General features: G+C 47.9%; 1 protein-coding gene across 1 annotated transcript in view; it reads left to right on the plus strand.

Moving 5' to 3' along the window:
- Positions 1 to 15,144, plus strand: part of acoxl (acyl-CoA oxidase like) — a 311,202-nt gene that overhangs the window by 122,064 nt on the left and 173,994 nt on the right. Inside the window, exon 11 of the mRNA XM_033022103.1 lies at positions 5,510 to 5,626. Coding sequence (XP_032877994.1) covers positions 5,510 to 5,626 — 117 coding nt within the window. The remainder of the gene's footprint in view (positions 1 to 5,509; positions 5,627 to 15,144) is intronic.

A 15,144-nucleotide genomic window follows, 5' to 3' on the forward strand; every position in this document is an offset into this window, starting at 1 on the left:
GACTGTGGCCCCTGGTTCTGGGAATTCATTGGGAACATTTTTCCTGCATCTAACTTGTCCAGTCCTTTTACTATGTTTCCATGTTTCTATAAGATGCCCCCTCATCCTTCTAAACTCCAGTGAATACAAGCCTAGTCTTTTCAATCTTTCCTCATATGACAGTCCCGCCATCCCAGGGATCAATCTCGTGATCATGGCTGATCATCCACAATCAGGACCCCGTTGCTGCCTTCTCCCCATTTGGTGAGGTGTCCGAACCAGGAGAAATGTGGACACGTATCAGTCTGGACTATGGTCGCATTCTCTGTCCTGAACCAAAGGTTAAAAGTTCAAACACAGGGAATCACAGTTGTACAACATGGAAACAGGCCCTTTGGCCCTACTTTCATAGTCATGGAGCTGTACAGCATGGAAATAAACCCTTCGGCCCATCTTATCCATGCCATCCAAGTTGGCATACCTGTGCTAGTCCCATTTGGCCCATTGCCCTCCAAACCTCAAGATCCATCTGCCTTTCAAGTGGGCCCTGAGCTCTAGAATTCCCAACATTCCCAATCCTAACGTGCTGCAGAGGTTGTTTAGTTTAGTTTAGTTTGGGAATACAGCATGGAAACAGGCCCTTCAGCCCATCGAGTCCGTGCCGACCAGCGATCACCCAAACACTAGTTATATTCCACACATTTGGGACAATTTACAGAAGCCAATTAAACCAACAAACCTGCACGTCTTTGGGATGTGGGAAGGGGTCAAGGAGAGAGTGTTCACGTCGATCGCGGCCCTGTTTCCACCAATCTTTCCATCACCACACACAAGAAGCGACAAGACAGACACCATTGTGTGCAGATGCCGAGAAGTGTGTTCAGCTCTGGTTGAACAACGTCTAATCTTGTGTGTGGACTCGAGAAGAAGAAGAAGAAGAAGAAGAAGAAGAAGAAGGATGTGGGAGGAAACGTGAGCACCTGGAGAAAACCCACGTGTTCATGGGGAGAACGTGCAAACTCCGCACAGACAGCACCCGTAGTCAGGATGGAACCCGGGTCTCCGGCGCTGTGAGGCAGCAACTCTACTGCTGCACCACTGCGCATTTAGAATGAATGAATGAATACGTTTATTGGCCAAGTATTCACATACAAGGTATTTGCCTTGGTGCTCCGCCCACAAGTAACAACATGACATGCTGTGACAAATGCTGCACATAAACACTCCTGACCAGCGGCTTAGGATGTTGATGAGATCGTGCTGACACTGTGCTAAAGGCTCTCTGGCTCACTTGACATCAAGCCTCACGACCGACACACACACACACACACACGCACACACAGGGTCGCGACAACTGAGCCTGTTTACTGTGGAGTTATCGCCTGCCGCAATCAATTGCCATTTAAAATCAAAGGTTGACTTCCTTTTGAGAGCGAAATGCCCTTTGTAGCTTTCAGAATACATTTGTGTTTCCTCGTGTATAATGTCTGCAAAATGATTTCCTGCACATTTCTGGTGTGAGAATGACTGTAGACATCAGAGTGCTTGTAGCATTGCAGAAGGTGAATAAGCTGGTAAACATTTTAGTCCTGCCTTGTTCCCCCATTTGTTGATGTGTCAGGAGCAGGAATAACGTGGGCTCGTTAGGTATCAGTCTGGGTCTATGGTCGCATTCTCACTTCTGAACCAAAGGTTAGAAACACAAACATAGAAAATAGGTGCTCGAGGAGGCCATTCGGCCCTTCGAGCCAGCACCGCCATTCATTGTGATCATGGCTGATCGTCCCCAATCAATAACCCATGCCTGCCTTCTCCCCATATCCCTTGATTCCACCAGCCCCTGGAGCTCTATCTAACTCTCTCTTAAATCCATCCAGTGATTTGGCCTCCACTGCCCTCTGTGGCAGGGAATTCCACAAATTCACAACTCTATGGGTGAAAAAGTTTTTTCTCGCCTCAGTCTTAAATGGCCTCCCCTTTATTCTAAGAATTCAAACATGGGGAATGACAGAGTTGTACAACATGGAAACAGGCCCTTTGGCCCAATGTGTCCATGGCCACCAAGATGCCCCATCTAAGCCAGTGCCATTTGCCTGCCTTTGGCCCAGATCCCTCTAAACCTTTCCTGCCCATCTGCCTGTGGGACTCTGGCAGCTTGTTCCGTACACCCACCATCCTCTGAGTGCAAACGTTACCTCCCTGGGTTCCGATCAAATCTTTCCCCTCTCACCTTAAACCTATTATTCCCCTAACGTGAAAAGAACCTGTGCCTTCACCCTATCTATTCCCCTCGTGATTTTATCCACCCCGACAAGATCACCTCTCAGCCTCGTGCGCTCCAAGGAATAAAGTCCAAAAGTGCTGTCCTAACCGGATCTTATTGAAACATATAAGATTATTAAGGGTTTGAACATGCTAGAGGCAGGAAACATGTTCCCGATGTTGGGGGAGTCCAGAACCAGGGGCCACAGTTTAAGAATAAGGGGTAAGTCATTTAGAACGGAGACGAGAAAACACTTTTTCACACAGAGAGTGGTGAGTCTGTGGAATTCTCTGCCTCAGAGGGCGGTGGAGGCCGGTTCTCTGGATACTTTCAAGAGAGAGCTAGATAGGGCTCTTAAAAATAGCGGAGTCAGGCGATATGGGGAGAAGGCAGGAACGGGGTACTGATTGGGGATGATCAGCCATGATCATATTGAATGGCGGTGCTAGCATGAAGGACCGAATGGCCTACTCCTGCACCTATTTCCGATGTTTCTGTGAATGACTTGAATTAAGTACTCCTGATGCTGTCTGCAGCCGTTTCTGAGCTCTGGTTACCTCTCCTAATCCCTCTGATAAAATAACACCATTGTGATTTCCCCCACTGTAATAAACGATTCAAAGAAGCAACTAAACACAGAAACATAGACAATAGGTGCAGGAGGAGGCCATTCGGCCCTTCGAGCCAGCACCGCCATTCATTGTGATCATGGCTGATCGTCCCCAATCAATAACCCGTGCCTGCCTTCTCCCCATAATCCCTTGATTCCACCAGCCCCTAGAGCTCTATCTAACTCTCTCTTAAACCCATCCAGTGAATTGGCCTCCACTGCCCTCTGTGGCAGAGAATTCCCCAAATTCACAACTCTCTGGGTGAAAACGTTTTTTTCTCATCTCAGTCCTAAACAGCCTCCACTTTATTCTTAGACTGTGGCCCCTGGTTCTGGACTCGCCCATCATTGGGAACATTTTTCCTGTATTTACCTTGTCCAGTCATTTTATAATTTTATATGTTTCTAATAATAATAATAATAATATATTTTATTGTCATTGCACATAAGCGCAACGAGATTTGGTAAAGATCCCTGTACCAGGGCCCTATCCAACTGCAGTAGGATCTCTTCAAGTCAATTCAAGAGAGTTTATTGTCATGTGTCCCAGATAGGACAATGAAATTCTTGCTTGCTGCAGCACAACACAATATTGTAAGCATAAATACAGAACAGTTCAGTTCAATATACACACAAATAAACAGATAAAGTGCAAGGTTCCTCATGGAAGGTTGGTTAAGAAGGTTCAATTGATGGGTATTAATGGTGGAGTAGCAAGATGGATTCAACAGTGGCTGAATGGGAGATGCCAGAGAGTAATGGTGGATGGTTGTTTGTCAGGTTGGAGGCCAGTGACCAGTGGGGTGCCACAGGGATCTGTGTTGGGTCCACTGTTGTTTGTCATGTACATCAATGATCTGGATGATGGTGTGGTAAATTGGATAAGTATGCAGATGATACTAAGATAGGTGGGGTTGCGGGTAATGAAGTAGAGTTTCAAAGTCTACAGAGAGATTTATGCCAGTTGGAAGAGTGGGCTGAAAGATGGCAGATGGAGTTAATGCTGATAAGTGTGAGGTGCTACATCTTGGCAGGACAAATCAAAATAGGACGTACATGGTAAATGGTAGGGAATTGAAGAATGTAGGTGAACAGAGGGATCTGGGAATAACTGTGCACAGTTCCCTGAAAGTGGAATCTCATGTATATAGGGTGGTAAAGAAAGATTTTGGTGTGCTGGCCTTTATAAATCAGAGCATTGAGTATAGAAGTTGGGATGTAATGTTAAAATTGTACAAGGCATTGGTGAGGCCAATTCTGGAGTATGGTGTACAATTTTGGTCGCCTAATTATAGGAAGGATGTCAACAAAATAGAGAGAGTACAGAGGAGATTTACTAGAATGTTGCCTGGGTTTCAGCAACTAAGTTACAGAGAAAGGTTGAACAAGTTAGGGCTTTATTCTTTGGAGCGCAGAAGGTTAAGGGGGGACTTGATAGAGGTCTTTAAAATGATGAGAGGGATAGACAGAGTTGACGTGGATAAGCTTTTCCCACTGAGAGTAGGGAAGATTCAAACAAGGGGACATGACTTGAGAATTAAGGGACTGAAGTTTAGGGGTAACATGAGGGGAAACTTCTTTACTCAGAGAGTGGTAGCTGTGTGGAATGAGCTTCCAGTGAAGGTGGTGGAGGCAGGTTCGTTTTTATCATTTAAAAATAAATTGGATAGTTATATGGATGGGAAAGGAATGGAGGGTTATGGTCTGAGCGCAGGTATATGGGACTAGGGGAGATTATGTGTTCGGCACGGACTAGAAGGGTCGAGATGGCCTGTTTCCGTGCTGTAATTGTTATATGGTTATAGAGGGGTGAGTCTGTGGAATTCTCTGCCTCAGAGGGCGGTGGAGGCCGGTTCTCTGGATACAGTCAAGAGAGAGCTAGATAGGGCTCTTAAAGATAGCGGAGCCAGGGGATATGGGGAGATGGCAGGAACGGGGTACTGATTGGGGATGATCAGCCATGATCATATTGAATGGCAGTGCTGGCTCAAAGGGCCGAATGGCCTCCTCCTGCACATAGAAACATAGACAATAGGTGCAGGAGTAGGCCATTCGGCCATTCGGCCATTCGAGCCTGCACCGCCATTCAATGTGATCATGGCTGATCATCCAACTCAGTATCCTGTAGTCTGAAGAAGGGTTTCGGCCCGAAACGTCGCCTATTTCCTTCGCTCCATAGATGCTGCTGCACCCGCTGAGTTTCCCCAGCAATTTTGTGTACCTCCTGTACCTGCCTTCTCTCCATACCCCCTGATCCCTTTAGCCACAAGGGCCACATCTAACTCCCTCTTAAATATAGCCAATGAACTGGCCTCAACTACCTTCTGTGGCAGAGAATTCCACAGATTCGCCACTGTCTGAGTGAAAAAAAAAATTCTCATCTCGGTCCTAAAAGATTTCCCCCTTATCCTTAAACTGTGACTTGTTCTGGACTTCCCCAACATCGGGAACAATCTTCCTGCATCTAGCCTGTCCAACACCTAAAAGACCTCCCCCTTATCCTTATTGTCTATTGTCTAATGTTGGAATAATCTAACACTATCCTCTCCCCTGGGAATAAGATGCTTGCGTGTTGTGATGAGCTAAGAGGCATTGCGTGAACCTTCCTCACACACTATGCTAATGTATCGCTCCTGTCTCCATTGTTTTGATGTCAGTCGGCGGCAGTTCGGACCCAAGGACAAGGAGGAGGTGAAGATCATCGACCACCAGACCCAGTACCTGCGCCTGATGCCTCACCTGGCCGCCTCGCTCGCACTCACCTTCACCGGCAGGTAGGTCACCTGGCACGTTGTGTGCCTCAATGTGGATGCTGGGCTAAATAATAATAATAATAATAATAATAATAATAATAATAATAATAATAATAATAATAATAATATATTTTATTGTCATTGCACATATGTGCAACAAGATTTATTCTGCAGCTTCCATCCGATGTCATAACTTAAACAACTAATAAAATTTAGATACCCAGAGAAACATGATTTATAAAAAGAACAGTAAAACAGTCTAAAGTGCAAATGTGTCTGTGCCGGGTCGATGTGCATCCGAGGGAGACAGTTCATGGGGGTGAATGGGGGGCCGGTTCAGAGCCGCTATAGCTCTGGGGATGAAGCTGTTCCTGAGTCTGGAGGTTCGGGCGTAGAAGGCCTTGTAACGTCTGCCGGAGGGAAGTAGTTCGAACAGACCGTTACAGGGGTGTAATGAGTCTTTATGGATGCTGACGGCCTTCCTGAGGCACCGTGTGTAGTAGATGCCCTCCAAGGCTGGTAGCTCTGTCCCAATGATCCTCAGCGCTCTGTGGACGACGCGCTTAAGAGCTCTCCTCTCCGCCTCCGTGCAGCTGAGATACCACACAGAGATGCCATACGTTAAAACGTCCAAGACTAGGGGCATTTACCGCTGCAATTTTCCTAAGGACCTCTATGAAGGCTCTAATCTGGCGTATCTGCCTGTGTTGCACTATCGTGGAGGCACAAGGATCGGCAGGTAAATCTGGAGTAAAACACAAAGTTCTGGAGCAACTCGGGCAGCAGCGGTCGAGTTGCTGCCTCACAGCGCCAGAGACCCGGGTTCCATCCTGGCTACGGGTGCTATCTGTACGGAGTTTGTACCTTCTCCACGTGACCGCGTGTAGGTTTTAGACAATAGACAATAGACAATAGGTGCAGGAGGAGGCCATTTGGCCCTTTAAGCCAGCACCGCCATTCAATGTGATCATGGCTGATCATCCCCAATCAGTACCCCGTTCCTGCCTTCTCCCCATATCCCCTGACTCCGCTATCTCCGGGTGCTCCGGTTTCCTCCCACACTCCAAAGACGTGCAGGTTTGTAGGTTAATAGGCTTCGGTAAAACATTGTAATTTGTCCCTAGTGTGTGTAGGGCAGTGTTAGTGTGCGGGGATCGCTGGTCGGTGCGGACTTGGTGGGCCCAAGTGTTTCCATGCTGTATCTCTAAACTAAACTAAACTAAACTAAACTAAACTAAAGTCCCACCGTAAATTGGAGGGGCAGCACCTCATATTCCGCTTGGGTAGTTTACACCCCAGCGATATGAACATTGACTTCTCCAATTTGTATTGTATTCGTATTGTATTGTATTCAAATTTATTGTCATTGTCTCAATTGGAGACAACAAAATGAATTTCCCTTTACAGTCAGTATCATAAAAATAAATAAATAATAAATAATAAAACATATTAAAAATAAAATAGAATTTAAAAAAAAGCACAAACACAGAAAGTCCACGATACAACATAACACAATGGCACCAAGGTGAGGAAGGCACCATAGTCTAGCCAGCCTCCCCTCCGATCTTCCCAGATGTTCACCCGTGGTCGGGGCCTTCCGAGCACCCGCAGTCGCCACCCCGGGCGGCCCGATGCTCAGGCCCTCTCGCCGGGCTGATGGAACGCCGACGCCGAACCCCGACGGTGAAAATCCTCCTCAGCGGCCCGGACCTCCCGATCAGCCGCCTCCCACCGGAGTCCGCAGCTCCCGAGTCCGCAGGCCGAGCCGGGAAGAGTCGCAGGACCCCACGATGTTTGTCAGCGCCGCCCGCGTTGGGAGCTCCGCGAACCACAGCTCCAGGATGTCGGTGCCGCAGGCCCAGCACTCCGGGCTCCAGACGGCGATCCCCGGCAAGGCATCGCCAGCCCCGCGATGTATCAGCGCTGTCCCGCCGCTGCTGGAGCTCTGGTCGATCCCGGCAGGAAAGGCCGCGCCAATCCAGTAGGTAGGCCGCTGGGGGGGGGGGTGGGGACGCGACTCGAATAATAGTCGCGTCCTCTCCAGGAAGCGACTGAAGGACGGTATCCCCCGCACCGTGCCCTCTTCCCCCACATTAAAACATTAAAAAAACATCAAAAACACACTTCAACATAACAAAAAAACAAAAAAACAAAAAGATACCGGGCTGAAGGTGGAGGCAGCTGGCACCAGCGCCAGGTAGTCCTTGCTTTCTCCCTCTTTCCCGTCCCCTTCCCAGCTCTCCCACAGCCCACTGTCTCCGCCTCTTCCTTTCTTCTTCCCCCCCCTCCCCACATCAGTCTGAAGAAGGGTCTCGACCCAAAACGTCACCTGTTCCTACGCTCCATAGATGCTGCCTCACCCGCTGAGTTTCTCCAGTATTGTTGTCTACCTTAAACTAAAACTAAACAAATTGGAGACAACTTATTCAGTCTCCACCTGCAACATCGCCCATTAATTCTCTCCACTGATGCTGCCTGAACCATCGAGTTCTGTCCGCTCTTTGTGCCTTGCCTAAAGTGCTGTGATTTTAGAAGATGCCTTGTGACATTTGATAATAGGAAATGAAAGATTGTGATCAATTTCCATTTTGCTTAAGTAGAACATTCTAAAGGTGAAGGAAATAGCTACTGGCTGTAGTTATTAATACTTCCCACAACAACACTAACACAGTTCCTCAAAATACCTCAAACATGTTTATTGAACACTTCTTTTTTCAGAACAAACTTTTCACCTCCCTGTTTCACTTATTGTCTCTGGAATGGCCGTCTGTGGAATTCTCTGCCTCAGAGGGCGGTGGAGGCCGGTTCTCTGGATGCTTTCAAGAGAGAGCTAGATAGGGTTCTTAAAGATAGCGGAGTCAGGGGATATGGGGAGAAGGCAGGAACGGGGTACTGATTGGGGATGATCAGCCATTGAATGACGGTGCTAGCTTGAAGGGCCGAATGGCCTACTCCTGCGTCTATTGTCTATTGACTATTATCTCAGATGCAATCCAAATTGCTGCGTTTTCCAGACTTTTTTACCTTCGCTGCCAATTTGTAGAAACATAGAAGTTAAAGCAAATGTTGATCGAGTCATGGAATGGTACAGCGTGGAAACAGGCCCACACCAACCAACATGTCCCATCTACACTAGTCCCACATGCCCGCGTTTGGCCCATATCCCTCCAAACCTGTCCTATCCATGGACCTGTCTAATTGTTTCTTAAACGCTGCGATTGTCCCAGCCTCAACTACCTCCTCCGGCAGCTCGTTCCATACACCCACCCACCCTTTGTGTGAAAAGATTACCCCTCAGGTTCCTATTAAACCTTTCCCCCCTCACCTCAAACCTATTTCTCAAAACAAAAGTGCTGGAGGAACTCAGCGGGTCGGGCAGCATCTGTGGAGGAAATAGACAGACGAGGTTTCGGGTGTGGACCATTCTTCAGACTGATGGAGCGGGGGGGGGAGAGACAGTTGGAAAAAACAGGTGGGGGGGGGGGGACAAAGCCTGGTGAGTGATCGGTGGATACAGGTGAGGGGGGTGAATGACAGATGGGTGGTGGAAGTGACAAAGGCTGGAGGTGAAATGGAGACAAAAGGGAGTCAGATACGGAGAGAAGAGGAGGAGTGAAATGTAAAGATGGAGGGAGGGGTGTGGGTGGAAGTGGGGGGGGGGGGGGAGGGGGGGTTGGAACAGGGGGGGATAAAAGTAAGAGACTGAAGAAGGGACCCAACCCGAAATGTGGCCTGTCTTGTTCTCCAGAGATGCTGCCTGACCCGCTGAGTTACCAACACTTGTGCCTGTACAGTTCTATGTTTTAAGAGGCTCGGGGATGGGAGATGAGTGTACGGAGAAGGGGGAAGGATCAGGGTGATGGGTGGTGGGAGAAATGTGTGTGCACTGGGATGGATCAATAGACAATAGGTGCAGGAGGAGGCCATTCTGCCCTTCCAGCCAGCACCGCCATTCAATGTAATCATGGCTGATCATCCCAATCAGTACCCCGTTCCTGCCTTCTCCCCATATCTCCTGACTCCGCTATCTTTAAGAGCCCTATCTAGCTCTCTCTTGAAAGCATCCAGAGAACCTGCCTCCACCGCCCTCTGAGGCAGAGAATTTCACAGACTCACAACTCTCTGTGAGAAAAAGTGTTTCATCATCTCCGTTCTAAATGGCTTACTCCTTATTCTTAAACTGTGGCCCCTGGTTCTGGACTCCCCCAACATTGGGAACATGTTTCCTGCCTCTAGCGTGTCCAAACCCTTAATAATTTTATATAATAATAATTTCAATAAGATAACCTCTCATCCTTCTAAACTCCAGAGTGTACAAGGGTCAGGGGAAAGAGGGTGGGGGTAGAGGGTGATTTACTTGAAATTGGAGAATTCACTGTTCATTCTCTGGCTCGAAGGGCCGAATGGCCTACTCCTGCACCTATTGTCTATTGTCTATACCAGTGGTTTGTCAACCTTTTTTCAGTGATGTACCCCCTGTGAAATATTTTTTCAGCCAAGTACCCCCTAACCAGCGCAAAAATATAGGCCTACATATATGTAGGCCTATATTTTAAAATCTCACGTACCCCCTGGAGTGCCTTCACGTACCCCCAGGGGTACACGTACCCCCATTTGAGAACCACTGGTCTATACCATTGGGGTGTGAGCTGCCCATGGTGCTGTTCCTCCAGTTTGCATGTGGCCTCACTCTGGCAATGGAGGAGGCCCAGGGCAGAATGGTCAGTGTGGGAATGGGATAGGGAGTTAAAATGGTTGGCAACCGGGAGGGGGGAGGGGGTGGGGGGGGGGGGGGGGTAGGGGGAGGGGGGGGGGGGTGGGCTAACAAAGGAGGACCAGGCTTGGGGGAACCACCGTGGGAGGAGATCAAAGGAGGACTGTGTAACTTTGTCAGTGCCTCTTACATCGCACCTTTGGTCTGCAAGCACAGAATTTCACTGCGACTTGTCACATGACAATAAAGTATTTGTTCATTCATTCATCCGCAAGCTTTGGCCGATTGGGTGGTTGGTGAATGGGCCCAATCTCTGCTTGGTCTCACCGACAGAGGTGCCAACTTGTGTGATCATGTCAGAAACATAGACAATAGGAGCAGGAGTATTGTCTATTGTCTATTGTCTATTGTCTCCTGCACACCAAAAACTGACCCACCAATGCAGCATAGTCGGCAGAAATTTACCATGTGGGATTTTCATTCAATAGACAATAGGTGCAGGAGTAGGCCATTCGGCCCTTCGAGCCAGCACCGCCATTCAATGTGATCACGGCTGAACATCCACTATCAGTACCCCGTTCCTGCCTTCTCCCCATATCCCCTGACTCCGCTATCTTTAAGAGCCCTATCTAGCTCTCTCTTGAAAGTATCCAGAGAACCGGCCTCCACCGCCCTCTGAGGCAGAGAATTCCACAGACTCACAACTCTCTTAAGGGGTTGGACAGGCTAGATGCAAGAAGATTGTTCCCGATGTTGGGGAAGTCCAGAACAAGGGGTCACAGTTTAAGGATAAGGTGGAAACCTTTTAGGACCGAGGTGAGGAAAACATTTTTCACACAGAGAGTGGTGAATCTCTGGAATTCTCTGCTACAGAATGTAATTGAGGCCAGTTCATTGGCTATATTTAAGAGGGAGTTAGATGTGGCCCTTGTGGCTAAAGGGACCAGGGGGTATGGAGAGAAGGCCGGGATGGGATACTGAGTTGGATGATCAGCCATGATCATATTGAATGGCGGTGCAGGCTCGAATGGCCAAATGGCCTACTCCTGCACCTATTTTCTATGTTTCTCTGTGAGAAAAAGTGTTTAGTCATCTCCGTTCTACCCTTACCCCTTATTCTTAAACTGTGGCCCCTGGTTCTGGACTCCCCCAACATCAGGAACATGTTTCCTGCCGATAGCGGGCCCAAACCCTTGTTGATTGAACTTTTGAGGAATAGAAGTACAAATGCAGTGTGTGAGGGATTCCAGTAGATGGCGCCTTCATCCCAGCTGGGAAGAAGGAATGGGTGACGTTTCAGGTCAAGACCCTTCTTTAGACATTTCTGAAAGTCTGAGGAAGGGTCTCGATCCGAAACGTCACCCATTCCTTCTCCCCAGAGATGCTTCCTGTCCTGCTGAGTCAGTCCAGCATTTTATATCTACCTTCATTATAAACCAGCATCTGCAGTTCCTTCCGACACATTTGGAACATGAGATTATTGACATTTAGTTTACATAGAAACATAGAAAATAGGTGCAGGAGGAGGCCATTCGGCCCTTCGAGCCAGCACTGCCATTCAATGCGATCATGGCTGATCGTCCCCAATCAATAACCCGTTCCTGCCTTCTCCCCATATCCCTTGACTCCACTAGCCCCTAGAGCTCTGTCTAACTCTCTCTTAAATCCATCCAGTGATTTGGCCTCCACTGCCCTCTGTGGCAGGGAATTCCACAAAGTTCAGTTTAGAGATACAGCGTGGAAACAGGTCCTTCTGCCCACCGAGTCCGGGCCGACCAGCAATCCCTGCACACTAATGGGCCTGTCCCACTTGATGAAGTTTTAGGCAACTGCCGGCGACTGTCATTGTCGTAGCAGGTCGCCGAAAAACCGGTGACAACCTACGCCATCCTAGCGACAACCTACGACAGCACCTACGTCAGGAGAAGTCAGGCTACGCTCATTGGCGTCAATCCCGCTTTCGCCGAAAGATTTTCAACATGTTGAAAATTTAGCTGGCGACCAGAAAGATGCTACGACGTTTTGCGCGACTGAGGAGACTACACCCGGAGAAAACCCACACAGGTCACAGGGTGAACGTACAAACTCCGTACAGACAGCACCCATAGTCAAGATCAACCCGGGTCTTTGGCGCTGTGAGGCAGCAACTCTACCGCTGCACCACCGTGCCTCTTGATCTGTACTGAACTAGGTCTCCACAGGTGGACAAGGTTTTCCATGTTATGCAGCCTATGAATCTCAATGAAAGGGTTAAAGACTTAAGGACTAAGATAAATGTGAGGTTATCCACTTTGGTGGCAAAAACAAGGGTGAGATTATTATCTCAATGGGGTTAGGTTAGGTAAGGGGGAGGTACAGCGAGACCTGGATGTCCTTGTACACCGGTCACTGAAAGTTGGTGTGCAGGTACAGCAGGCAGTGAAGAAAGCTAATGGAATGTTTGCCTTCATAACAAGAGGATTTCAGTATAGGAGTAAAGAGGTTCTTCTGCAGTTGTATAGGGCTCTGGTGAGACCACATCTGGAGTATTGTGTACAGTTTTGGTCTCCTAATTTGAGGAAGGACATCCTTGTGATTGAGGCAGTGCAGCGTAGGTTCACGAGATTGATCCCTGGGATGGCGGGACTGTCATATGAGGAAAGATTGAAAAGACTAGGCTTGTATTCACTGGAGTTTAGAAGGATGAGGGGGAAACTTATAGAAACACATAAAATTATAAAACGATTGGACAAGCTAGATGCAGGAAAAATGTTCCCAATGTTGGGCAAGTCCAGAACCAGGGGCCACAATCTTAGAATAAAGGGGAGGCCATTTAAGACTGAGGTGAGAAAAAACGTTTTCACCCAGAGAGTTGTGAATTTGTGGAATTCCCTGCCACAGAGGGCAGTGGAGGCCAAGTCACTGGATGGATTTAAGAGAGAGTTAGATAGAGCTCTAGGGGCTAGTGGAGTCAAGGGATATGGGGAGAAGGCAGGCACGGGTTATTGATTGGGGACGATCAGCCATGATCACATTGAATGGCGGTGCTGGCTCGAAGGGCCGAATGGCCTCCTCCTGCACCTATTTTCTATGTTTATGTCTATGACTAGAATAATTAGGAAAATTATGTTTTTGAAAAAGTGACTTGTTTACCGAATGTGTGTGTGCTGAAGGACGTAGTTCTTCTCCACACCCAATTAGCCCTGAGGTCATTTGTGAGGGGGTTAATGAGTGCTAGGAGCAGAATGAGGCCATTTGGCCCATCAAGTCTACTCCGCCATTTAATCATGGCTAATCTATCCAATTACCAACTAATGATCTATCTTTCCCTCTCAACCCCATTCTCCTGCCTTCTCCCCACAAACCCTGACACCTGTACTAATCAAGAATCTATCTCTGCCTTATAAATATCCATTGACGTGGCCTCCACAGCTTTCTGTGGCAAAGAATTCCACAGATTCACCACCCTCTGACTAAATTAAGAAATGTAAAGAAAGATAAGAGAGCACCAACTAAGATTTCCTTCCCTGAGATGTATCAAGAAAGATTCTGGACTTTACAATACGACAGCTGCACAATGAATAACACTCGATTTTTATTCCATGCTTGTTTAATGATCTGAATTATCGTTATCCCAGAGAACACAGATAGGATTTGAACTTGAGACTGGACCTTGAGATAAACTTCAAGGACCTCGGTCAGTTTTCTATATCAGAAACAGAATCAATGTGAATAGGTTAAAGTTAACATTAAACTAATCATTTGTTTAAGAAAGAACTGCAGATGCTGGAAAAATCGAAGGTAGATAAAAATGCTGGAGAGACTCAGCGGGTGAGGCAGCATCTGTGGAGCGATGGAATAGGTGATGCTTCGGGTCGAGACCCTTCTTCAGACTGATGTGGGGGTGGGGGAGGGGCGGGAAGAGGAAAGGAAGAGGCGGAGACAGTGGGCTGTGGGAGAGCTGGGAAGGGGAGGGGAAGGAGGGAGAAAGCAAGGACTACCTGAAATTGGAGAAGTCAATGTTCATACCGCTGGGGTGTAAACTACCCAAGCGAATTATGAGGCACTGCTCCTCCAATTTGCGGTGGGACTCACTCTGTCCATGGAGGAGGCCCAGGACAGAAAGGTCGGATTGGGAATGGGAGGGGGAGTTGAAGTGCTGGGCCACCAGGAGATCAGGTTGGTTATTGTGAACTGAGCGGAGGTGTTGGGCGAAGCGATCGCCAAGCTATGATTAAATTAATGATATAATTCGGATCAGATGCAGGTCGACTCATGGAGATAAGATAAAAATAGCCAGCAAAGTAGAAAATGGTGTGAAAGAAGATATCAAATCATAGTATGACTAGTAGTGAATCACTTCAACCTTACTATTCAGCTAGTGAGATTTCACTTTCATACCATAACCCATTTACAACTACCCACTTTCCAAAGTGGCCTGGCAAGTAGATAGGGTGGTGAAGCAGACTTCAGTTCAGTTTAGTTTATTGTCCCGTGTACCGAGGTACAGTGAAAAGCTTCTGTTGCGTGCTATCCAGTCAGCGGAAAGACAATACATGATTACAATCGAGCCGTTTACAGTGTAAAGATACATGATAAGGGAATAATTATTTAAGAAGAAACTGCAGATGCTGGAAAAATTGAAGGTAGATAAAAATGCTGGAGGAACTCAGCGGGTGAGGCAGCATCTATGGGGCGAAGGAATAGGTGACGTTTCGGGTCGAGACCCTTCTTTAGACTGATGTGGGGGTGGGGGGTGGGGGGGCTGTACAAGAGGTCGGTGAGGCCGCACTCGGAGTGTTTTGGTCCACCCTGCTGTAGGAAAGATGCCGTTAAGCTGCAAAGA

This window comes from Amblyraja radiata, chromosome 5 (assembly GCF_010909765.2).
Source record: "Amblyraja radiata isolate CabotCenter1 chromosome 5, sAmbRad1.1.pri, whole genome shotgun sequence".
NCBI classification, from domain to species: Eukaryota; Metazoa; Chordata; class Chondrichthyes; order Rajiformes; family Rajidae; genus Amblyraja; species Amblyraja radiata.